The 26,197-nt window shown below is 48.7% G+C and overlaps 1 protein-coding gene across 1 annotated transcript; it reads right to left on the bottom strand.

Annotated features, from left to right (window-relative positions):
- Positions 1-18,314: 18,314 nt before the first annotated feature.
- Positions 18,315-25,544, bottom strand: LOC308152173 (para-nitrobenzyl esterase; the record flags this gene model as incomplete). Its single annotated transcript, XM_080525093.1, has 9 exons — positions 18,315-19,717; positions 19,932-20,156; positions 21,639-21,806; positions 22,030-22,088; positions 22,206-22,405; positions 22,526-22,722; positions 23,573-23,680; positions 24,510-24,930; positions 25,278-25,544. The coding sequence occupies 9 exons, from the start codon at positions 25,542-25,544 to the stop codon at positions 19,575-19,577; spliced, it is 1,788 nt and encodes a 595-aa protein (XP_080381219.1). The 3' UTR covers positions 18,315-19,574.
- Positions 25,545-26,197: the final 653 nt, after the last annotated feature.

Genomic DNA, 26,197 nt, shown 5'->3' with positions numbered 1-26,197 from the left:
GTCTACTTTTAAAAGGTCAGAGGACGGAACAGGTTTATTTGTTTATTTCTTTTATTGACAATCCGTGGCAGCTAGGAAGGAGGTAGGGTTGAATAGATAGAGGGATGGATGGAGGGCGGACAAGGGCCCTGGAGGAACAGCTGGGGGACGGGCGTGGTGCTCAGGTATTGACAGGCCTGCTGTCATTATCAGCTGGACTCCTTCCCCTGCAGGAGAGAGAGAGAGAGAGACAGAGAGAGAGAAGTTGACAAGACCCTGGCCTGTACCGACGTTAACGGATCCTAACGCACCTGGACTGGTTCATTAAGATTGTGCTCAAGAGTCTGGAGGGGGGTCAGGTTTATGTGACTGTGAGGACCAACCGTTTCTCTCTGTCTTACTGTAGAACGAGGTGGAGGAATGGCTCAACCTGTGTGTGTTATGGGTACGACCCGGGGGGACCAAAGAGGCGGCACAGAGCGAGAATCCGTTAGCCCGTGGGCGTGTTTATTCACAGGATTTAGGGAGGGGGTATGCGGGAGAATGTGTGGTGTGCTGATAGTCTTGGAGTATGGGATATGTGGATACCTATGTGTAATGCATAGTCAAGAGTATGTGTGTGGAGCCCCGCGGTGGTGTAGCGGTCTACGCACTGGCCACTAGTGCATGCTGCCCACCGGGGCCGGGGTTCGTATCCCGGCTCGCCAGACCCGGATATGGCCAGGGCACACACAGGGAACGGCATATTGGGCGGCCGCTCCCGAGGGGGGTATAGGAGTAGTTCCGGACAAGGATCCGTCGCGCAACAGCGCCCCCGGGGTGCCGGAATAACGGTGCTGGGCTCGAGGAGCCAGTCAGCTAGTCTGCCTGGCGATCTCCTCTGGGACTGCCGGCCACGGGGTCGTGCGGCGGATCCTACGCAATAGGCAGGGGATAATTGGATGCTAGGTTGGGTTCAATTGGATACCAAATTGGGTGAAAAAGGGGATCAAATCTGAAAAACAAATTTATTAAAAAAAAAAGAGTATGTGTGTGGTCTACCAAAATAAAAATAAAAATAAATATTTATATACTCTCACCTCTGATGTAAACATCAAGGAAGAGCTGTTCAGCCTGCCGCAATGTCACATTTTTGAGGAGGGCAAGGCCATGAATGATAGCCTACCAAAAAAAAGTAAGTATTTTAATTTTTAAGAATTTTTATATCTGATCCAGTCTACCAATACAAAACACAAAGCCATTATATGGGTCCATACACAATGGCACTATTGCAGGCAACCTCTTTATATGTTTTGAAAGTGCAGGACCAGCAATGATTATCCCTACCTCCGGAAACAGAACATCCAGGATGAACTTCACTTCATCCGTGAATTGCACCAGACATGGTGTTCTGTGTAATATTTCTCCAAGATGGCCGAAGAGGGTTTCCTGGTGTTCCTCGGTGCAGAGGTAGACAGGCACCTTAGGGGACTTCTTTAGAAAGTACTTCGCCTTCCCATTGAGTACATCCTGACAACAATTTTGTGGAAATTGGATCAGTGCTTTGTGTGGTGGTTATGTGAATCAAAACAGGCATGAAATGTCACTTACATTCATACATTCATTCAAAAGATACAGTACAAGAAATGAGTCATAGTTAAATGATGTAAGTTGATCCTATTCCTAAAGACCCTAGTTATACCCTATAACACAGCATAGAATTGTAATATTATTATTGATTATAATGATCCTTTTTAAAGTGTTACATTATTATTCTATGATCATTTGTCAATTGAATATGCTACACAACATCTAAATCATATACCTCCCACAAACGTCACAGAAGGGTTAGTTTTGATTCATTGCTCAAATGGAATTGGTCTCTACTGCAACTCCATTGCATTTCCCAGAGAATGTTGGCCAACTTTACCTTCATGGAAAACTGCCCGGTTGAAATGGCCCTCCAAGTGCCTCTTTACTTTACTTAGAATTGTTGGCTTGACAGATCCAGATATGGCCGAGGCACACGGGAAGCGGCATATTGGCCGGCCGCTTCCGAGGGCGGTATAGGAGTATTTCTGGACTAGGATCCGTCGCGCAACACCGCCCCCTGGGCGCCGGAATAACGGTACTGGGCTCGAGGAGCCAGTCAGCCTAGTCTGCCTGGCGGCCTCTTCTGGGACTGCCGGCCACGGGGTCGTGCGGCGGATCCTATGCAATAGGCAGGGGATAATTGGATGCTAGGTTGGGTTCAATTGGATACCAAATTGGGTGAAAAAGGGGATCAAATCTGAAAAACAAATTTATTAAAAAAAAAAGAGTATGTGTGTGGTCTACCAAAATTAAAATAAAAATAAATATTTATATACTCTCACCTCTGATGTAAACATCAAGGAAGAGCTGTTCAGCCTGCCGCAATGTCACATTTTTGAGGAGGGCAAGGCCATGAATGATAGCCTACCAAAAAAAAGTAAGTATTTTAATTTTTAAGAATTTTTATATCTGATCCAGTCTACCAATACAAAACACAAAGCCATTATATGGGTCCATACACAATGGCACTATTGCAGGCAACCTCTTTATATGTTTTGAAAGTGCAGGACCAGCAATGATTATCCCTACCTCCGGAAACAGAACATCCAGGATGAACTTCACTTCATCCGTGAATTGCACCAGACATGGTGTTCTGTGTAATATTTCTCCAAGATGGCCGAAGAGGGTTTCCTGGTGTTCCTCGGTGCAGAGGTAGACAGGCACCTTAGGGGACTTCTTTAGAAAGTACTTCGCCTTCCCATTGAGTACATCCTGACAACAATTTTGTGGAAATTGGATCAGTGCTTTGTGTGGTGGTTATGTGAATCAAAACAGGCATGAAATGTCACTTACATTCATACATTCATTCAAAAGATACAGTACAAGAAATGAGTCATAGTTAAATGATGTAAGTTGATCCTATTCCTAAAGACCCTAGTTATACCCTATAACACAGCATAGAATTGTAATATTATTATTGATTATAATGATCCTTTTTAAAGTGTTACATTATTATTCTATGATCATTTGTCAATTGAATATGCTACACAACATCTAAATCATATACCTCCCACAAACGTCACAGAAGGGTTAGTTTTGATTCATTGCTCAAATGGAATTGGTCTCTACTGCAACTCCATTGCATTTCCCAGAGAATGTTGGCCAACTTTACCTTCATGGAAAACTGCCCGGTTGAAATGGCCCTCCAAGTGCCTCTTTACTTTACTTAGAATTGTTGGCTTGACAGATCCAGATATGGCCGAGGCACACGGGAAGCGGCATATTGGCCGGCCGCTTCCGAGGGCGGTATAGGAGTATTTCTGGACTAGGATCCGTCGCGCAACACCGCCCCCTGGGCGCCGGAATAACGGTACTGGGCTCGAGGAGCCAGTCAGCCTAGTCTGCCTGGCGGCCTCTTCTGGGACTGCCGGCCACGGGGTCGTGCGGCGGATCCTATGCAATAGGCAGGGGATAATTGGATGCTAAGTTGGGTTAAATTGGCTACCAAATTGGGTGAAAAAGGGATAAAATCTGAAAAAAATAAATAAATAAATAAAATTTGTTGGCTTGAAAACCGTTGCATCGCAGAAAGGACAGTGAAACTGCTGGCAGCAGGTGCTGCATCTTTTCAGCTCTGGCAACGACCTTTCTCTCTGACATGTTATATGCATCTAGAAAAAGAAAGGGCCTAATTGGTCAAATTGAACGTTCTTAGATGATTCCACAGACATAACTTTGACCAGAAGACTCTGGATTACCCCCCTGACAAACCCACATATAGCTCATAGTCATACCTGCATATAGCAGAGTTCATGTACAATACTGTAAAATAGCTTATAGACATAGCCTACCTGCATAGAATATAGTCATGTATAATACTGTATAATATTGCTGTATAATACTGCTGTTCATATCCTATACACATATTTACCCTATACATATATTTATATTCACCATTCCTCTTATTTACCATCTGTACATACCTGCATATACATAGTATATGTTATAATAGTAATAGTTAATATAACATAATAGTTATATTTGCACTCCGGTTACATGCCAAACTTCTTTTCGCTGTACTGTACTTGTACTGAACATTGACAATACATTTTAATCGAATCTAATCTAATCTAATAACTAAGGCAATTGAAATATAACAGAACTTTAAACTAATGTTGGGCTAACAATTCGTTTTGCAGGGCTGCAAGTGAATACTTAAAATAATGGCACAGTAGCTCAAGTTTACATTGACTATTGGTTAGTACACAATCCCTTGCGGCTTCATATTGTTAATTTTGTTGTCAAATTCCATAAAGCCTGGGCTAGGGTTAGGGCTAGTCACATGTGCTGCAGACTCAGCTAGCTACGTAGCTAACCTCAGCTAACAAAGGCTGTTAGCACGCTAACCCAGCTAGCTAGGGATGTTAAACTATGTTTGACAAAAGCAACAACATTCCCACTGCTGAGCAGTCTGATAACACACCGCCACACAGTCCTAACCCGAACCCTAGTCTCACCTGGTCTCACCTGATCTACAATTTATATCGCTTTTTAAATGTTAAGTGTTATGGCGCTTTTCCACCAGCGGCCCGGCTCGGTTCGGGTCGGTTCGGGTCGGCACGCTTTTGAACAGTTCTGGTTTTCCACTATACACAACAGACCAGGAACTAGTAGGAGGAGTAGGCGATAGTAGGCGGAGTTACGCGTCATAAAAGCGCGCCATGGTGGTGACGTATATTTTCACGAGACACAACACAGCCACAACAATAGCGACATGGAGGCACTTGAAGCTATCGTATGCCTTTTCCTCGGCATGTGGTATATTATTAACCGTGATTTTTTGGGAGAGCAAGAGAAAGAGAGAGAGAGGAAGCTATGTACACATAATAAAGTAATGTTTTTTGAACCCTTAAAAACCACTGCCTTCACTTGTCTGCTTTATGAACTGTAGTATCATTGTGTGCCGTGTTATTCACGGACAAACACGGTGCCCGGAGGCACCCTTTGCGGGTTAATAACTTCGGTTTACCGTGGGTTAGGATAACAATTCCAGATAGGGGAGAGGACAGGTAATCCAAAACCATTTGAATGGTGTCGATACGACACCGCTATCACCGTCGACACAGCGCGGAGCGAATTCCCTGTTAAAACTTTTCTCTCCCTCCGCTGTCAACGGGAGTTTCAACCAGCTGGCGCGGTGCTGCTTAGAGCAGCAGCGGGTTCATTGAGTTTACGGTTAAAAGCATAACTTCTCGGGGTGTAAAGCACTCTCTCTATTTCGGGCTAAACTGTGCAGTGTAGCCGGCGTCCTGGTTCCTCCAGCAACCGGACACTTCCATAAATAACAACAAATATGTAATATGTAAATATGTATAATACCACGTTCATTGATAAAATGACGCCAGGGATGGAAAGGGGTGATGGCAGTTTTAGAAGGGGGATGATGAAGCTCTGGACTACGGAACGGCACAGCACAGCACAACGGGGGGAAATGCGATAAGAATTATGTCAAAATGCAGCACCATCATGCACAGATCAAATCAAATCAAATCAAATCAAATTGTATTTGTATAGCGCATTTCTTATAAGATGCAACTCAATGCGCTTCACACAATGAAAATGTTCAGTCAATCAGTCAATCAATCAATCAATACTGACAGAGCCGCGAGCAGGCAAAAGTAAAAACCTGTACACTATGTAGCCAGGAAAAAATTCTCTTGCAGCCCTCTACCAATAGAGCGACTACTAGCCAGTTTGCCTACCAGTACCCAGCGGTGGGCCCCCACAGATCAGCCTTAAAACATGTAACGTTAGATATATAACGTTATACAGGGAGCGATGTATTTCTACGGAAAGGCTGATAGATTGTAGAATCTTCTTGTCGGTAAAACGATGGAATCAATCTATTGAGGATTGTGATCTTAAATGCGTTGTGTCATCTCAGGATAGATTAGGTTCACAGCATACACGATTTGACAAGGAAATAGGATGTTCAACACGGGTCGGAATCTCTGTTCTTGATTTTGTTATGCACACCTTAAAACTGGAAAAGCCAAATGTGGTGGAACCCCAGAGAAACAGAGACAGAGGCCAGGAGAATATACAATGATTTATTAAGGATGATATACACAAAGAAATAGGCCCTACACTAACTAGTGGAAAAACAAACATAAGGTGTGATGCAGGCGATAGTTATGGGGTGTGTAATTATACTATGTGTGTGTGCGTGTATGAGGTCAGGGGTGTTGTATTATGTGCTGCGATACTACCCTAGTGAGCAAAGTCCGAGATCCAGAGGGGGTAGTCAAGGGGAATGTCCAGGGGTCGGGCCAGGGAGAGTGATCCAGGAGAGAGTAGTCCAGAGGGGAGTCCAGGGGTCGAGCCAGGGAGGGAAATCCAGAAGAGAGTAGTCAGAGGGGGTCCAGGGGTCGAGCCAGGGAGAGAGATCCGGGAAAGAGTAGTCCAGAGGGGTGTCCAGGGGTCGAGCCAGGGAGATCAGTCCGAGAGGGTCCAGGGGGTCCAGGGAGACACAGGAGAGGGTAGCTCGGGCGGAACGAGACACAGGGGTAAGGAGGGAGCCATACAGATAGTTATGTTCAAGCGTTGGATCTCCGTCTGTAGCAGGGTTAAGTAGGCGGCTGTCCAGGTGGTGATTGGGACAGCTGGGCTGAAAGGTAATAGCCCACACCTGCTGCAAACAGAGCCAGAGATCCGGCCCACTCAATCCGGCCGGGAGGGGGCGCCAGAACGAGGCTCACGGGGGCGTGTCAGATTAGGAGGCACAACAGTACCCCCCTCCTCAGGGGAGGCACCGGACGACGGACCCAGCGCCCCGGGGTTGGCTCGGTAGAAATCCTCCAATAAGGACGGGTCGGCGAGATAGGACGCAGGCACCCAAGTCCGGTCCTCGGGCCCGTAGCCAACCCAGTCCACTAGGTATTGAAACCCGCGACCCCGGCGGCGGACCTCCAGTAGTTTGTTTACCGTCCATACCGGGTCCCCATCATCCAGGACACGGGGCGGCGGCGGAGCCGGGCTGGGGGAAGACAAAGGGCTGGCGGCCACAGGTTTAAGCTGGGAGACATGGAACACCGGGTGTATTTTGAGGGAGGGAGGAAGGGTCAAACGTACCGCCGTGGGGTTGACGATACGGTCCACGGGATAGGGACCAACGTACCGGGGGTTGAGTTTCCGGGTGGAGGTTTGGGAGGTCTGGAGGGGCAGGTCCCGGGCCAACAGCCAAACCCTCTGACCTGGCTGGTAGTCAGGGGCCGGCACCCTCCGCCGGTTCGCGCTCGGCCGGGCGCGCTCGGTGGCGCGGAGCAACGCCGCCCTGGCGGTCCTCCACACGTTGCGACACCGGTGGAGATGGGCCCTGGTGGTTGGGACCGCCACCTCCAGCTCCTGTTGGGGAAACAGAGGGGGTTGGTAACCCAGGGAACATTCGAATGGGGACATACCAGTGGCGGCGCTCTCCATAGTGTTGAGGGAGTACTCCACCCACGGCAGGTATTTCGCCCAGGAGGAGGGATTGTGGGCGGAGACACATCGGAGAGCGGCTTCCAGAGCCTGGTTGGCACGCTCGGCCTGCCCATTGGACTGAGGGTGGTACCCGGAGGTGAGACTGGTGGTGGCCCCAATGCCTCTGCAGAAGGCCCGCCAGACCTTGGAGACGAACTGGGGGCCCCGGTCAGAAACCACATCCGAGGGGATCCCGTGGAGGCGTACGACGTGGAGAGTTAGGAGGTCCGCCGTCTCGGCCGCTGTGGGCAGTTTCGGGAGGGGAACGAAGTGGACCGCCTTGGAGAACCGGTCCACGATGGTGAGAATGGTGTCGCACCCCTGGGAGACAGGGAGCCCAGTAACAAAGTCCACGGCGATGTGCGACCACGGTCGGCTGGGCACCGGGAGAGGCTGCAGGAGACCCGCAGGAGGCCGATGGGAGGCCTTACTACGGGCGCACACCGTACAGGCGGCCACAAACTCCCTGGTGTCCCCCCTGAGATTGGGCCACCAGAACCTCTTCCCGATGAATGCCGCCGTCCGCCGCTCGCCGGGGTGGCAAGCGAAGCAGCTGGAGTGGCCCCACTCCAACACCCTGGCTCGGACAGCTGTAGGCACAAACAAACGGTTAGGGGGTCCGGTCCTAGGGTCTGGTTCGGCCCGCTGAGCCTGTCTCACCAAAGCCTCGACGGGCCAGGTTACGAACCCCACCACCCGGGACGGGGACAGGATGGTATCTCCCCCCTCAGCGACACCCGAATCCGCCTTGGGGAACTGGCGGGAGAGAGCATCAGCTTTGACGTTCTTGGAGCCGGGACGGTAGGTAAGGGTGAAGTCGAAACGACTAAAAAAAAGAGCCCAGCGGGCTTGTCGAGAGTTGAGCCTCTTGGCGGACCCAAGGTAAGTGAGGTTCCTATGGTCAGACCACACCAGGAACGGTAGTTTGGCTCCCTCCAGCCAGTGTCTCCACTCCCTCAGGGCCTCGTGAACCGCCAGCAGCTCCTTGTTGCCCACGTCGTAATTTTGGGCCGCGGGTTCGTAGCGCCGGGAGAAGTAGGCGCAAGGGTGTATCTTCTGGTCCTCCCCCGACCGTTGAGAGAGGACCCCCCCGATCCCCGTGTCCGAAGCATCTACCTCTACGATGAACTGTCTCTCGGGGTCGGGGTGGATCAGCACTGGCGCGGAGGAGAACAGGTGTTTTAGTGTGCCGAAAGCGGTCTCAGCAGCGGCGGTCCAGCAGAAGGGTCGTGAGGTGGAGGTAAGCGCAGTGAGCGGCGCTGCGACCTGGCTGAACCCTTTAATGAACCGCCTCACAAATCCCGCGAACCCCAGAAAGCGTCTAAGTTGGGTCCGGTCCGTGGGCTGAGGCCACTCCACGACGGCCTTGACCTTGGCAGGGTCCGCCCGCATCTGTCCGTCCTCCACCACATTACCCAGGTAGGTGACCGAGCTGGTGTGGAAAACGCACTTCTCCCCCTTCACGAATAAGCGGTTCTCCAGGAGTCTCTGCAGGACTAGCCGGACGTGCTGGTGGTGCTCCTCCACGGACTGAGAAAAAATAAGAATGTCGTCAAGGTACACAACAACAAAAATGTTTAACATGTCCCGAAGGACATCGTTGACCAGGGCCTGGAAAATAGCAGGGGCATTAGATAGACCAAAAGGCATGACGCGGTATTCAAAATGGCCGAGGTGGGTGTTAAACCCGGTCTTCCACTCGTCCCCCTCCCTGATGCGGACTAGATGGTAGGCGTTACGTAGGTCCAGCTTGGTGAATACCTTGGCATGGGTGAGGGGTTCGAAGGTGGAGCTAATGAGGGGAAGGGGATAACGGTTCTTTACAGAAATGTCATTCAGAGCCCGAAAATCAATGCAAGGTCTGAGCCCACCGTCCTTCTTGGATACGAAGAAGAATCCAGCCGCGAGGGGAGAGGAGGAGGGCTGGATGATACCAGAGTTGATGGACTCCGTAATGTAGTTACGCATCGCCTCCTTTTCAGGGAGTGAGAGGCTGTAAAGTCTACCTTTAGGAAGGGTGGCACCAGGCAGGAGGTCTATAGGACAGTCATACGGGCGATGGGGTGGAAGGGAGAGTGCCTCGTCCTTGCTGAACACCTGGGCTAGGTCGTGGTAGATGGGAGGAACCCCGGTGAGGTCAGGCGGAGTGATCTTAGACTTGGGGTCGCTAGAGGGAGACAGGGCGGAGCGAAGGCAGGAGGCGTAACACGTACCTCTCCAGCCTAGGATCTGGCCCGAAGCCCAGGAGATGTGAGGTTCATGTCTCTCGAGCCAGGGTCTACCCAGCACCAGGGGAGACGTGGGGGTCTGAAGGACAAAGAACCGGATCTCCTCGGTATGATTCCCGGAGATCGTAAGAGATATAAGCCCAGTGGTGTGGGTGATAGTTCCTAGGGAACGGCCATCAATGGCCCTAGGCATGATGGGGCGGTCTAGAAGGACTAGGGGGATGCCCGCCTGGCGGACTAAGTTTTCATCGATTAGACAACCATCAGCCCCGGAGTCGATGAGGGCGCTGACAGACAGGGTGTCCTTCCCCCAGGTGAGAGTGGCAGGGAATAGGCGACTGGGGGTGACCTGGGGCTGAGAGAGAGAGGTGTTGCTCACCAGTATGCCCCCTACTGGTGAGCTGGGTCTTTTGGCCGGACAGGACACGCCCGGATGATGTGCCCCTCCTTGCCGCAGTACAGGCACTGTTTGTTGAGAAGCCTCCGTTCTCGCTCCTCTCGCGAGAGCCGAGAGCGGCCGATCTCCATGGGCTCCCCAGACCCGGAAGTAGCCACGAGAGGAGGCAGCATGGGCAGAGAAGGGGGAGGGGTCGTTCCGGCGCGATAGGTAGTGGGGCGCGTGACAGCTCGCTGGACGCGGTCGGTGCGTTGTACCTGGAGGCGTGCATCCATCCTAAGGGCCAGGGTAATCAGCTCATTAAGGGTGCCGGGATCGTCGCGCACCAACAGGTCCTTGATGGAATCATGTAACCCCTTGTGGAAAAGGCTGAGGAGGGCTCCGTCATTCCAGCCTGTCTCCGTGGCTAGAGTACGGAACTCGACCATGTACTCGGCTACAGAGCGGGAACCCTGGGAGATGGCTAACAAGCGGCCGGTTACATCCTGCCCGTCCTGGGGGTGGTCGAACACGAACCGGAACTCCGCTTTAAACAGGGGGTAATCCGTGGAGTATCTTGAACTGCTCCCGACAGCGGCTATGGCCCATTTGAGCGCTTTGTCAGCGAGTAGAGACATGATAAACGCTACCTTGGCCCCGTCGGAGGAGTACTTGGAAGGCTGGTGCGTAAATACTAATTCGCACTGGGTCAGGAAACCCCGACAACGATCAAAGTCACCATGGAATGGAGCGGGGCTGACTAACCTGGGTTCCCAGTGAGCGACAGGAGGATAGAGCGAAACGGGGTTCACAGGATCGACCGGGGGATTAGTCATCTGCCCAGATATGGAACTCGTGTCAGGGGGTGGTCTGCTGCCAGCGGCGATGAGGTCCAGAGAACGCTGGATGGAGGCGAGAGACCCGGACAGGGCGTCCATCTTCGTCTCGAGACTATTTACAGCCCCGACGGTGGCACGGGTGGTATTCTCCAGTACGGCTATCTGGCCTTGGACCGTGGGGAAGGCCTTCTGGAGCTCGGCCTGCAGACTGGTAAGTTGCGTAGCATGGCTATTTACCTCTCTGCGTAAATCTACGACTAATGGGAGAACCCCAATACCCGGGGAACCACCCTTGTTCTCTGGAGTTCCACCTTGGCTCATAATGGCTTGAACATACTGTTATGCACACCTTAAAACTGGAAAAGCCAAATGTGGTGGAACCCCAGAGACACAGAGACAGAGGCCAGGACAATATACAATGATTTATTAAGGATGATATACACAAAGAAATAGGCCCTACACTAACTAGTGGAAAAACAAACATAAGGTGTGATGCAGGCGATAGTTATGGGGTGTGTAATTATACTATGTGTGTGTGCGTGTATGAGGTCAGGGGTGTTGTATTATGTGCTGCGATACTACCCTAGTGAGCAAAGTCCGAGATCCAGAGGGGGTAGTCAAGGGGAATGTCCAGGGGTCGGGCCAGGGAGAGTGATCCAGGAGAGAGTAGTCCAGAGGGGAGTCCAGGGGTCGAGCCAGGGAGGGAAATCCAGAAGAGAGTAGTCAGAGGGGGTCCAGGGGTCGAGCCAGGGAGAGAGATCCGGGAAAGAGTAGTCCAGAGGGGTGTCCAGGGGTCGAGCCAGGGAGATCAGTCCGAGAGGGTCCAGGGGGTCCAGGGAGACACAGGAGAGGGTAGCTCGGGCGGAACGAGACACAGGGGTAAGGAGGGAGCCATACAGATAGTTATGTTCAAGCGTTGGATCTCCACCTGTAGCAGGGTTAAGTAGGCGGCTGTCCAGGTGGTGATTGGGACAGCTGGGCTGAAAGGTAATAGCCCACACCTGCTGCAAACAGAGCCAGAGATCCGGCCCACTCAATCCGGCCGGGAGGGGGCGCCAGAACGAGGCTCACGGGGGCGTGTCAGATTAGGAGGCACAACAGATTTAAGACAGTCAACGAATGGTCCATCAGCACAGTATCTCAGCATCGGCATTCAATGACCATTCCACGACATCATTATGACATACAGACAGGCTGATAGATACGAGTGCAGCGCTGTCTTGCTGGTAGTCAAATATATTTATTTATACAGCATATGGATGTTACGTGCCTGTTAAGGGCTCTGCACACAGCGTGCGATTTCTGTTGCGCATCAACGTTCCATTTTGAAGTTTGAATGGAAGTCTATGAGAACATCGCATTTACCCACACACGGCCCCGATTTTAATCGCACGGCGAACATTCGATTCCATTCATTTTGAATGGGACAAAGCACACGGCGTGCGAGTTTTGTCGCACTGCTTTGTCCCATTCAAAATGCTTTCAGTTCTAGTAGATTTGTAGTTTAGATCTCGCAACCAGGGATTGGGAAGCGATGTATTTCTACAAAAAGGCTGACTGACGCGGGGCTCCAATCTCCGCGTTTATAGAGTGCTCCGGTGTCTTGCTGGTAGTCACATATGTATTTATATATACAGCATATGGATGTTACGTGCCTGTTACCTGCCGATTTCAGTTCTAGTAGTTTAGATCTCGCAACCAGGGAAATGCCGACACAATTCTATTTTTATTTCTCCTGACACGTTGAGTAGTTTGAATCCGCTGTAGACAGAGATTATCGGCATTAGTCAAATACATGCTTTCACATCAAGTCATCCGCTCACTGCTGTCCATCAAAAATGGCACATCCATCAATAATATTACATAATAACAACTGCTCTGATTAGATTGCTTAGATTGTTTAATACATCAACGGGGGGGAAGCGAGATGAGCTCGCGAGTATCAATGCTTCATTGAACGGAAAGTCCTATCCAGGGTTCGAGTTATGTGGGAGCCAATGGGAGCTGAGCTCCCATAGAGATGGTCTGAGGCTCTCTGAGCTCCCATGAAGGCAGTAAAATCAAAAATCTGTGGGGGTCGCTAATAATACATTACCACAACTATTATTTGATCAAAATGTCAATGTAATGAATATTATTTAATTTATATTATAAATATTGTAAAATAAACACGTTTTTCAAAAGAACTACGCGCACCATTAATCTCCTGTGAATGACAGTATGCCTTTGACTGCCTGCACTTCACCACCAAGACACCATGGGGCGCAGTAGAATATTGTGCAACAGCAAAAGGTTGATTAATCAGCTGTGCGGTAAACCGTTGGAACACACAGTGCACAGCTGATTAATCAATTAAACCAATAGAGTGAGACACCAGTTGCCTTTCAGGAAGTAGTGAGATCGTGCACCTAGCCTATTATTGAGAAGCAAACATTCATTCATTAGCTATACAGGAGTATATACATACAGTAGCTACCATGCCGCCCAAAAAAAGGCCACTGCTGCCGACCGGGTCATCAAGCCTAGAAAATGTCGGGTTTTTATCAAAGAAACCTGCTATGACACCTAACGTTAGCCCTGCTGCTACTACTGTTACTACTACTGCTGCTACTACTGAGGACTCTGCTACCTACTGAAAACAGACCACTCAGCCTACTGAAAACAGACCACTCAGCCTACTGAAAACAGACCACTCAGCCTACTGAAAACAGACCACTCAGCCTACTGAAAACAGACCACTCAGCCTACTGAAAACAGACCAGTCAGCCTACTGAAAACAGACCACTTTGGTCTATCTTGTCTCCGTAAAGGTAAGGTGGCTTTTACTTTTTACTAACCTAGTGTACTAACCTAATGTATTTTTCGCTCCTTCTGTATAGCAAAAATAACAAAATTATTGGCCGAGATACATGTGTGACTATCGCTTTTATAGCTGTTGTTTCATGTGGGGCTGTTGATGTGGTGAAATGAGTAGCCTGCAGCTGTAGCGTCAGGATATGTTGGGATTTGAGGATGAGGATGATGTTTCTGTACCGGTACCGTTTTTAAAGTATCGATTTGTCACCGGTATCGAATAAAACCCAAACTGTACCCAACCCTAACTATATGTTTACATGCCAACTAATTAGCTAATTCATTTCTTTCATTTAGAGCTGAGGGGAGCAACAGAGAGACGGACAACAGGACAGCAACAGAGAGACAGACAACAGGACAGCAACAGAGAGACAGACAACAGGACAGTAACAGAGAGACAACGGGAGAGGAGAGCAATAGAGACAGAACTGAATGCACTGAACTTTTTTTTATTCTTTGCATTATTAACACTGTTGTGTTATTGTGTTATTAAAGTGTTTAAGTGTTTTATGGTAAAGCATTATGAGTGGTGTGTGTGTGCAGGGTGCTCGTGAGTTGTATATTTTGGGGAGGGGGGAAGCTTGTGTATGGGGGCGGGGGGTCCTCACACAAAGGAGTAGCCTAGGGCCACTGACCACCTTAATCCGCTACTGCCTATAGCTAATTAAAACTTGTCAGTCCCATCGCTGTGTGGGCATGATTCGCGCGTGCATGAGAACATTTCGCACTGTTATTTTGGAGACCCCCACAGAGTTCAGCTTATAACTCGAACCCTGGTCACACGTCACACGCAGCCTGGCAAAAAGGTTCCGGGTCTCAATTTGGTTCCTGGTATCGAAGGGTAGCTAAAGAAGCGACCCGAACCGACCCGAGCCGACCCGGGCCGAAAAATGGAAAAGCGCCAAAGAAGCAGGCCAGCCCGGGTCGACCCGGGCTGGCCCTGTAGTGGAAAAGCGGCATATGTTACGCTACTTACGTTGTCTTTTCTTCCTTCGCCTTCTCAAACTGGTCTAGCTGGCAAGTGCTGACGCTACAAGCTCGTGCTAAACACGTGCAAGGCACATTCCTTTGCGTCCTAGAGCTGCGGATTCCTTCGCGTCCTAGAGCTGTTCTGCGAGTCTGCAGCTGGATGCTTCTCGTCTGGACACGTGAAAAATCTACGTGTGGACACGATGTGTCTAGACGTTTATTGCGCTTATGGCCTTCCATACTAGACTGTCGTAACGACAGATCTTTATATATGTGGGGTGCTGTATTGGGAATATCGGCACACACCACACACAATACGATCAAAACTGTTCAATCCATGATTTTTTATCTTCATCATGTGTGCCGACAGGCTAGTGACCAAACTACTAGACCTGGGAATATCACACTCTATATGTGCATGGATCAAGGACTTCCTGTCCGACCGCCCCCAGAGGGTGCGGGTGGGCTCCCACACCTCCACAGCCCTCAGACTCAGCACTGGGTCCCCCCAGGGCTGCGTGCTAAGCCCCATCCTCTACAACCTCTACACCTACGACTTCACCCCCGTCCACCCCAGCAACTCCATCGTAAAGTTTGCAGACGACACCACCGTGGTGGGCTGCATCTCGGGGGGGGACGAGGCGGCGTACAGGGATGAGGTGGAGCAGCTGGGCAAGCTGTGCAAGGTTAACAACCTGCTGCTGAACCAGTCAAAGACCCAGGAAATCATCGTGGACTTCAGGAGGAAAAAATCTGAGGTCCAGCCCCTGCTCGTCGATGGAGGGAGCGTGGAGAGAGTCTCAACCCTCCGATTCCTGGGGGTGCACATACAGGATGACCTGTCCTGGAAGATCAACACAGCAGCCATCATCAAGAAGGCACAACAGCGGCTCTACTTCCTGAGAGTCCTCAGGAAAGACCACATCGGACAGGAGATGCTGGTGACCTTCTACCGCTGCGCAGTGGAGAGCATCCTCACCTACTGCATCTGTGTGTGGTTCTCCAGCTGCACAGCCGCAGAGAGGAATGCGCTACAGAGAGTCGTGAGATCGGCCCAGAAGATCACCGGCGCCCCCCTCCCCTCTCTGGAAGAGCTGTACAACACACGCTGCCTCAGGAAGGCCTCCAAGATCTCCAGAGACCCATCCCACCCTGGGTACGAACACTTTGCTTGGCTGCCCTCGAACAGGCGGTACAGGACCATGTTCGCAAGGACAAACAGACTGAAGCTCAGCTTCTACCCCAGGGCCATCCAGGCCCTGAACACAGCAAAGACCCCGTTCGCCCCTCGTCGAACCGGGCGTAGGAGTTCAGCTTTTCCGCCAGCAGGGGGTCGTCCTCCGCGGCTGTGAGCCTGTTGGCTCTGAAGTTAGTCATGTGCTGAACCCCCTGCCATACCCGCCTGGAGTCGTTGCTCAGGAAGCATTCCTCAATCTTCTCTCTGTGGTCTGCCTTGGCCTCCCGGATGCCGCGCTTTAGGTTAGCCCTGGTGGTGCTGTACAGCAGTGTGTCCTTCCCTGAGAAGGCGTTGTCCCTCTCCTTGAGCAGTTTTTGGACCTTCCCAGTCATCCATGGCTTCGTGTTGGGGTAGACCCGGACCCGTTTGTCCACGGTGGCTGAGTTGGTGCAGTTCACTATGTGGTTCAGAACCGACGACGTGAACTGTTCCAGGTCCTCATGCTCATATTCCTGCCATGAGGTGTCATTCAGGCAGATCTGCAGTGGAGCGGACCCTACTGGCCAGGTTCTGACAGTCTTAGTGGTGATGGGAGCACTTTTCCTCATGGGAGTGTAGGCTGGGATCAGGAGGATTGACACATGGTCAGACATGCCTAGATGAGCTAGCGGTCTAGCCTTGTAAGCAAGCTTGATGTTGGTGTATACCTTATCCAGTGTTTTTTCTCCTCTTGTTGCACATTTAACATGCTGATAGAACTTCGGTAGTACTACCTTCAGGTCAGCATGATTGAAGTCCCCGGCGATTATATGAACTGCCTGTGGGTCCGCGCTCTGTCCACTACTGATGACGTCATGTAGCCGCGCCAATGCTAAGCTACCAACCACGCTAGGGGCAATGTAAACACATGTTATGTACACTGTGTTGAATTCCCTCGGGAGGTATGTGGGTCGGCATTTAACAGTCAAGTATTCCAGGTCTGGGGAGCAGTGGCTACTTACAGTTTTTGTGTTTAAGCACCAGCTGTCCTTCGTAGATATAATGAGGCCGCCTCCGCGCGTCTTCTCACTAAGCAAAGTCCTGTCCGCACGGTGTAAAGTCCTGCCTTCTAGCCCGACCGCGGAGTCCAAGATGGAGTCATTTAGCCAGGTCTCTGTGAGAATAATCACACAGCTATCTCCCACGGTGTTGTTGGAAGCGACCTGCAGTCTCAGTTCGTCCATCTTGTTAGCCAGAGACCTGACGTTGGATAGGAATATACTCGGCAAAGCAGGCTTATTCGGGCTTCTCCTCAGCCTAGCTAGCAGGCCTCCCCTGCGTCCTCGGCGTTGCTTGCGATCTCGACGCCGCCGCTTGCGCCTGAGGGTTGGGATAGCGTACCATTGTTCTCCCGGCGACCGAGCTATGTCGAGTGGAATCCTTTGTTGTTTCAAGAATTCCGTTGTTACAGTCCTCTTGTTTTGCGCACCAACTTCTAGTAAGTCTAGTCTGCTGTAGGTACTATTTACACAGCCGTTCCCTATAAGTACTAAAATAAAAATGTACATACAAATGTACTTAGAAACACTAAAAAGCACCGATGTTGGGAGCTCCCCTAGCCTCGCGTCTGATCGCGCCGCCATCTTGAAGTTACCTTTGAGGCTAATGAAGGTGATTGTGCAAGGGATGAAGCAAAATACTTCTCTCTCTCTCCCTTGGAGTGAGTACCTAAGTTACGTGACTATGGAGCTTCGGCACCTGAATACTGTTACCACTTCTTCTTCATCATCATCATCATCATCATCATCATCATCATAGATCATCCGAATCCAACTCCTCGTCCTTAACCCCTAAGGGATTAACATAGATATTTGAATGGAGTGCACAGGACAACAACCCATGGTGCCACTGTTAGACATGTGTTTGTATATGTTCATACAACATTCATACTACATACCTAGTAGTCTATCCAGGGCACTGGACATGGAGTCTGGAACAAACCTGAAGGGCTCATTTGACAGGGACTAGTTGCGGCACAGCTAACAGGAAATTCTTGTATTTCCTTCTGACCACATTGTGGCGGTGGAGCAGCATAAGGCGGGTTCTCCTGTTGAAAAGGATACGTCGCCTGACACAATGAAGGCTTGGTTTTTACAACAGAGTCCTTCACTGCATCAGGCTCATGTCTGACAGAGAGCCGGCCAAACGCTGATGAGCTGGGCCAGCCTCTGCTAAACACAGGGAGGTTGTTGGTGTAGACACCGACATTCTATGGCCAACTACAACTGCCCCTGATAAATACAAATCTTCATTATAGGCTATGAAACAATACATATCATATTTTAATCAATGAACATGGAGACTGAATTCTTTGTGTGTTGTTTTATTTCTCAATCATGCATCTGAATGGCCTGCAATATTTGATCAGGTCATGATATAAAGCATGATGTATTACCTGAGTAGAAAACAAGCCAAGAACGGTTTTCAAAACAAATGCAAATAAAACATAGAAATAAAAAGAAAAGACAGTTAGATCAGGAGATCTTTGACTGGAGGGAGCTCAAACACTATACAAGTCAACACTTTCATGTGCTCTCTCTATCATCCACAGGCATCCCTCTCTTTACACAAAAAAAGGCCTCTCTTCCTCTCTTCCATCCAGTCTGTGTTGAGTAGCACTGTGCTTTCAGGTTGTCTGAATATCCATATCCACCACACAGAGAAATATCACATTATAGAAATAGAGGATTACAGAAACGCATAACATACAGTGTAAAAGCAGTTAATAATAAATGTTTTCCTCATTGCATACTTATACACAACAACCTGACTTTCATGTTTTATGTGATTCCCTTATAAACAAAGAGGCTTCTTCATTAAATGTTATAGTGCAAATAAGTACAATTTTAGTGAAGCTAAATGATACTTTCAACCATTTTCTGTATGTAAACATATCATCTTTAAAACAACAGTATTTATCATTCAACATATGTCTCTTTTTTTGACATCTCATACTTCAACCCTCAACAAATCTTAAGGCAAAAAATAACTAAACTAAATTCACATATTGCATGTGTATTTCACCACAATCATTTGTGATTATTGCTCTGTAATATTAAGGGACTGCCTATCTATGTCAGATGTATTGATTAATACCACAACTTTCCACATTACATACCCTATGAACACACAAGCGTCACACAATGTTATACTACACTCTGTGTATTCTTTATGGAGAAAGAGCACAGCTAGGATTCTGAACAGTATTGTCTCACTCGGGACTGTGTGTAAAGCTCCCTAAATGGATGACTGTCTGCCGTGCTTCTCTAACCAGAAACACACCTTCATATCGTCACTCAAACCACTGTGCATTTCCTGAGCCTCTCTTTCACATACTAACATCCTTCATCGTTTCCATCTGTCTTCACTTGTTCACATTGTTCCAGACAGGATCAGTCAGTTGACCCAGACATAGGGGGCAGTGGAAGTCGAAAGTCAGTTGACCTAGGCATAGGGGTCAGTGGGGGTCTGTGGTCAGTTGACTCAGGCGTAGGGGTTAGTGGGGGTCTGTGGTCAGTTGACACAGGTGTGGGGGTCTGTGGTCAGTTGATCCAGGCATAGGGGTCAGGGGGGGTCTGTAGTCAGTTGATCCAGGCATAGGGGTAGAAGCCGTTCTTCTCCCACAGTTGACAGCGCTCAGCAGAGTAATCATGGACCACAGAGAGGTTAACACTCAGGAGAGCAGTGGATGCTGGGTACTCTGGCCACTGCTCCGGCATCTTACCTGCAATAGAAGAGGAGACAGAGAGCAGAAGAGAAGACATGAGGGATGGAGATGGGGAGCAGACGAGAGGAGGAGAGGGACAGATAGATTACCTTAGATAGGGAAGGTAAAGTCCTAACTGTCTAATTCCAATGGTCTGAGCTGAATGAATACTGAGCACTGAGTTCAACCAATCAAGGGACAGCGTTAGTGTGAGAACCTGCCCTTCATTTACCTTCTTTAGCGAAGTAGACAAGGTTCTCTGTCATGAGCTCCTGGAAGGCCTTGTCCTCATCAGAGAGCAGCCCCCCCAATATCGTCTCCAGACCCCCGAAGAAGGCGAAGGTGTCGAGCATGTGGAAGGAGAACCAGCTGGGGAACCACCACTGATCTCCCGTAAGGATCGCATGAGACAGAGTATGTGTCACCACATACCGATACACAGGACTGATGAGGGCCGCTGTGAGTACACAAGCGCACACACACACACACACACAAACACAGTTTCTATCAAATGCATTCCAATAGATCTCTTCTCTGAACAACTAACTCTCTCTAGAGCCTGCAGTTGATCTCTATTCCTGGCAGGGTTTCCGTTAGAAAAAATGTGTGCCGGTCAACGTGTCCGGGAAGATTTCAATTAACCGGACAAACGTGAGATATTCCGGTCATCATATTCAAATATAATATAGCTGTTTGTCGCGGTGATTACTGTTGTGTAGCCTATATATGCCGTTTAATGTCTATTTCTCATCCGATACGATTAGATGCGAGCTATATAATAAATATAATATAGGCTTTCATGATTCGCATGCGCGCTATACCATGTCCAGCGCTGAACGCGCGCCACAATGTCAACGGAGTCGCTGTGGCGGTGCCCTCACTCAAGACACAATCTGGAGCCTTAACTGCTTTCAGTAGCTCAGTCAGTCCCACATACTGATGACATGCGATGCCATTTTTTGCCATGTGAAATGCAACTTGTAGCTGAGAGTGCAGCTTATTGTTAGCCGTTTCATTAGCCTGCTCACAGTGGCCTTTGCTGTTGCCTCAAACTGACCGCCGATATGTGCTCACTGCACCGACTGTGATCAGTGAGAACCGACATTCTCATATTCGTTGCTCCTCTCATGAATCCGTTATTCCTCCCCGATTTTTTTGCATGGTGAGCAGAACATGTGTCCTTCCCCATCTAAACACAGCCAGGGGACATTTTCTTTCCATTTAACTCGGAACCCTCGAGCCGCCTCCATCTCTTTAGAGCCAGACTTCTCCTCAGACTCATTGTAGCTTGGTTTCATGAAGTAATTGTTAAGCTTACTTTGTCTTGCCATGTTTACCTCTCGCTCGCTATGTAGTGCACTTTGAGCTGCAACCTTTGCAGGTTAAAAGCGCTAGCCTATACAAATACAAGTTATTATTATGGTGGCCCGCTGCGCAGGGTTGCCAGATGGGCCGGGTTATCGCCGAATGGGCTACTGGGTTTAGCGGTAATAGACTGGTTAGTTAGGCTGTATTGTTAATCCCATCTGGCAACCCTGCCACCGCTGTTTCGCATAGGCTAGCCTACACATTATCAGTCATCATCATGCCGGCGTCAAATCATATCATAATAAAATAAATATATACCCTTATATATTCGTCTTTTTTAATATAGAAGGAATCAGAATGTGAACTTTAGCGAATTGTATTCAAATTGTGCTTAGAGGGAATTATTTTCACCGGACATTATGAGCGAAGAGGTTTAAATTTGTCGGACTTCAACACATTTTACCGGACAAAGACCGGTAATTACCGGTTAACGGAAACCCTGATTCCTGGTTAAAAACGTTTTAGTAATAATACTACTACTACTACTACTAATAATAATGCTGTCCATTATCATAGCATGGATGCTAAAATATAGGGTCAGATAAGTCTCCTGACTGTGAGCTTAGCCTACCTGCAGCCCTTTTGGCCAGGTCGTTGTTGGGGCAGGTGACCCTCATGTCTGACACCATGGTGGTGTATGCCCTCTCAGGGCAGCGGTCATGGGTGGGGCACGGGGCCGAACTGGGGTACAGGTCCAATGCCTCCTTAGGAAGACCCTCACCAAAGATGCTCAGTTTCTCTGTGTGGGACACAGGAGAGAGGGTTGGGAAAAATTGTAAATGTCTTTTTGGAAGGGAAACCTGGTTCATGACCCAGGGTTATCTGGGAAGCAGGGTTGGAGATATAAGGAAGGAGAGAAGAGTTTGGAGAAAGAAGTTGATGCAGGATTAACTGCGCTTTAGTGCCACCAAGTGGTGAGAGGGTAGAAAGAAAATATGGATTAAGCAATGTTCGTTTCTTACCTTTCACAAACCATTGGTAGTCTCCCCACGTCCACATGGAGATATTTTCATATGGTGGTCTAGAGTGGAGAGAGACACACACACACACACACACACACACACACAATATTATGAATTTCACTTCTGTAGATAATAACGTTTCATCATTATTATTTTCCAGCAGGCATAATTCTTACAAGAAGTCAGTCTCCTGCTCTGTAGTTCCTATGAGGAACGGGACATCGTTGAAGAAGCCTCCCTTCTCCCATGTCTCGAAGGGAGGGGCCTGGAGGACATGCCCATCCACCACCGCTATAGCACCAACAAATCTGCCCTTAGTCGGCAGGTCTACCAAATCATCTGCCGCCCACGACGGGTACTCCTTCCATGGGGTGGCCTGGCACAGAGAGAGACACACTTAAAACCCATTTCTCCCAAAGACAGAGTATGTGATTTTAGCTTTCATACTGTGTGTGTGTGTGTGTGTGTGTGTGTGTGTGTGTGTGTGTGTGTGTACCCGTAGTATCTGTGTGGTGGTGAGGTTTCTGAGGCAGGCCAGGTCCGTGCAGCCAGTCTTGTTCAGGAAAACCAGGTTGTCTTCCTCTGCCTTCTCCAGTGAGGAGTTATACACATAGGAGCCACTCATGTCTACTGCAGCACGGAACAGACCCTTCGCCAGAGGGGACATCATCATAGTCCACACTGATGTCCCACCTGTGTGTGTGTGTGTGTGTTTGTGTTTGTGTTTGTGGAGGGGTGTTGGGAAACAATGAGGGGAAATTACCATGCTATCAGGAAGGTGTGTTCGTTCATTCCTTCACAGTTCACACAACACAGCTAGAAGTACCAGCTAACACAAAGGGGAATATTTCGTTTTGTTTGTATGTTTGGTTACATTGTTGTGTTATAACAAAAACTAGAGGTGCAATTTCTGTGTGCTTGCCCCAAAACACCATCCAAGTTGTCCATCCCTATCTTAGACCTTAGTGTCTCAGTGTCTCCCTGTTCTTTAGGCTGTTGTTGGTCACATGCTGAGTTCAGAGGTTAAAAGAAGCAATTTTCTTGTAAACAAAGCAACCACAGCATGGTTGGGATTTCTTTGTTCGTCTGTCTCTGTTTGCCTGTGTTATGCCTCGGAGAAGCTTTGTTTTGTAAGTACTTCAGTTGATCTATGTTTTCATCTATGTTAGAAATTATTCTGCTCATGTTTTTGTTGTATTTTGTTATGTTAGTCGCGTTATTCTATTGGTTTATATACAGTTCACATTACTAATACTGACTGCATAAGAAGCGCTGTATGTACAATAAATGGACGTACCAGTGGATGTCGGCAATGCTAAATGCTCCCTTATTATTGAAGCTACCAAGTGCTAATCCAGTCAAGTTTAGATGTTTAGCTATCTGGTGATGTGTGCCTCGCGACGCACTCAGGTGCCAGAAAAATACATATGTGAGATAACGATAGTGTTGCTTACAGCAAGCACAGTAATAAAAGGAACACACTAAATCATGTCCAATAAAACACTTATAGCCCATAAAAGAGGCTTCCAATAGCTGGTGTTACCTGAGCTTTGTCCAAATATGGTGACTTTACTGGGGTCTCCTCCAAACACCTGGATGTTCCTCTGGACCCACTGCAGCGCAGCTATCTGGTCCATGAAGCCATAGTTTCCTGGGGGACATAAAAAGACGCAACACCAATTAAAGATTTGAATCACGTTGAAATCCCACTTTGACATGACCTCCTTTCCTTTGTCCTATTTCAGAAGCTTAATGGCTTTATGGGATTTTATCGGTCACTTCATATCAAGGCTAAGACTTTATGAGTAAGCTAAAAGTGTGTGTGCATGAGTGAGTGTGCATGTTCGTGCGTGAATCATAAATGGGGTAGTGAGTGTGAGACAAAAATATACTGTAAGCTTTTTACCAAGCATGGGAGGCAAGACAAATATATCACCTCCAGTTATCCAAATCACATTAAAGCTCATTCAATATTTACATCGTAATGGGTAGGTACACAATTTTAAACTTTCAAGTTTAACTTTTCATGGAGCACAAACATTATGACTAGTTCAACGCTCTGTTAAGGCCAATGCACACAGCGTGCGATTTCTGTTGCGCGTCAACATTCAATTTTGAAGTTTGAATGGAAGTCTATGAGAACATCGCATCTCAACACACACGGCCCCGATTTTAATCGCACGGCGAAAATTCGATTCCATTCATTTTGAATGGGACAAAGCACACGGCGTGCGAGTTTTGTCGCGAGTTTGAGTTTGAGTTTTAAAATGGCAAAATTGTCGCACTGTCAAATTTTGCAAATGTTAGCTTCAAAATGAATGGAATCGAATTTTCGCCGTGCGATTAAAATCGGGGCCGTGTGTGTTGAGATGCGATGTTCTCATAGACTTCCATTCAAACTTCAAAATGGAATGTTGACGCGCAACAGAAATCGCACGCTGTGTGCATTGGCCTTTAGTGTCCCACTGCTAGGGACTTACCAGAGGTATTAGTGGGGGACCCCTCCCTAAGCAGCTCAAGGGCCATGAAACCAAAGGCATTGAGCCTGTAGTTGAAACTGACGTAGACAATCCCTGTCTGTTTAGCCAGTTCCTCTGTGGGCGAGTAGCCCTCCACCCCTCCACTTAGCATCAATAAGTAGCCCCCATGGATCCACACCATGACGGGCAGGCCAGCGTCAGGGCTCAGTGTGGGGGTCCACACGTTCAGGAAGAGGCAGCTCTCCTCGCCCATCTCCTTCCCTGCGTGGGAGAGTGGCTGTACCTGGGGACATATGCTCTGAAAGTGGGTGGCAGCCATCACCTGGTTCCCACACACGGGCTTGGCTGGTGGGGCCCAGCGGCGTTGGCCAGTGGGGGGGGCAGCATATGGGATGCCCTTGAACGAGTAGGCCCCATTTCTCTGCAATGAGATAGACGACAGATCAGTGGCTTAGCGGTAACATTCCCGACATTAGCACACGCATATGCAGTCTCCCAGATTCTCAAGTCATGGGTCCAAGCCACCAATGTTCATCCATAAAAATAAAAAAATAAAAACATTTTAGCAGACACTTTTATCCAAAGTGACTTACAATTAGAGATTACAGAGACGGTCTCTGTGGAGTAATTTAGGACTAAGTGTCTTACTCAAGGGCACACTAGTGGTGTTGTTCCCAGGTGGGATTTGAACTCATGACCTTCTGATCACCAGTCCAACTCACTATCCACTGGGTGAGGCCACCGCTACCCCCTCATCCATCAACCCACCTGTCTTCCCTCAAAGTGTCCACAGTCGGTGCTGACCCGGGGCAGGGCCATGGCATGGGGTGGAGTCTGGGCCACATATGCCAGGTACCCAGCGAGGGTGAGCAGAGAGGCCACTCCCAGACTGATGAGGAAGATGCAGCGTCTGGACAGGACCAGGAAGGGGCTGACATAGTGTCTGTGACGGACATACTGCACCTCCTCATCTCCCTCCTGCACTAGGTAACGGTACTCTGTCCCTTCAGGGACCTCAAACACATCCTCACTCATCTCGGCTCTACAAGGGAAGCACAGGGGAGATCAGAGACATGTGTAACCAGTGGTGTAGTCTACGTGATACGCAGGACTACGCCGTATACCCACTAGGAAAGGCCAAGGTTTTCAGTATACCCACTTAAAAATGTGCGAGGATACGTAACGGCGTTTTGCGACAGAACTTTCACTCATAAAATTCACCCTGTCTGTGTTACGAAGCACTTGACTTTTGGACCATTGGGACTGACTATAGCGTCATATACCATCAATGGGGGGAAATGCGAAATGAACTATGTAAAAATGCAGCACTATCATGCACAGATCAGCCTTATAACATGTAATGTTAGATATTTAACGTTAGACAGGGAGCGCAGATTTATTTTTATGGCGTTCCGAAATGAATGATATGAGGCTGGGAGGAAAAACTCACAGTATACCCACTAGAAAAAAGTAGACTACACCACTGTGTGTAACCCAGTTTAGATGGTAAACTACCTCCTTAAATTGACATACCATGTCATTGAATTGCTTGCTTTTCGGTGGTGTACCTGGTTAACAATAAAGATGCAGTCATGTGAAAAAGATAGGACACCCCTTGAAAATCTTTGTCATTTTCATCAACAGGACATTTGATCTGCTTTTTTAAAAATGCAATCCAAAAAGTTAAG

The sequence above is a fragment of the Nansenia antarctica genome (genome assembly GCF_963989245.1).
Source record: "Nansenia antarctica genome assembly, chromosome: 3".
In the NCBI taxonomy this organism is placed as follows: Eukaryota; Metazoa; Chordata; class Actinopteri; order Argentiniformes; family Microstomatidae; genus Nansenia; species Nansenia antarctica.
The sequence above is the reverse complement of the archived record's forward strand: the minus strand, read 5'-3'. Positions and strand labels throughout refer to the sequence as shown.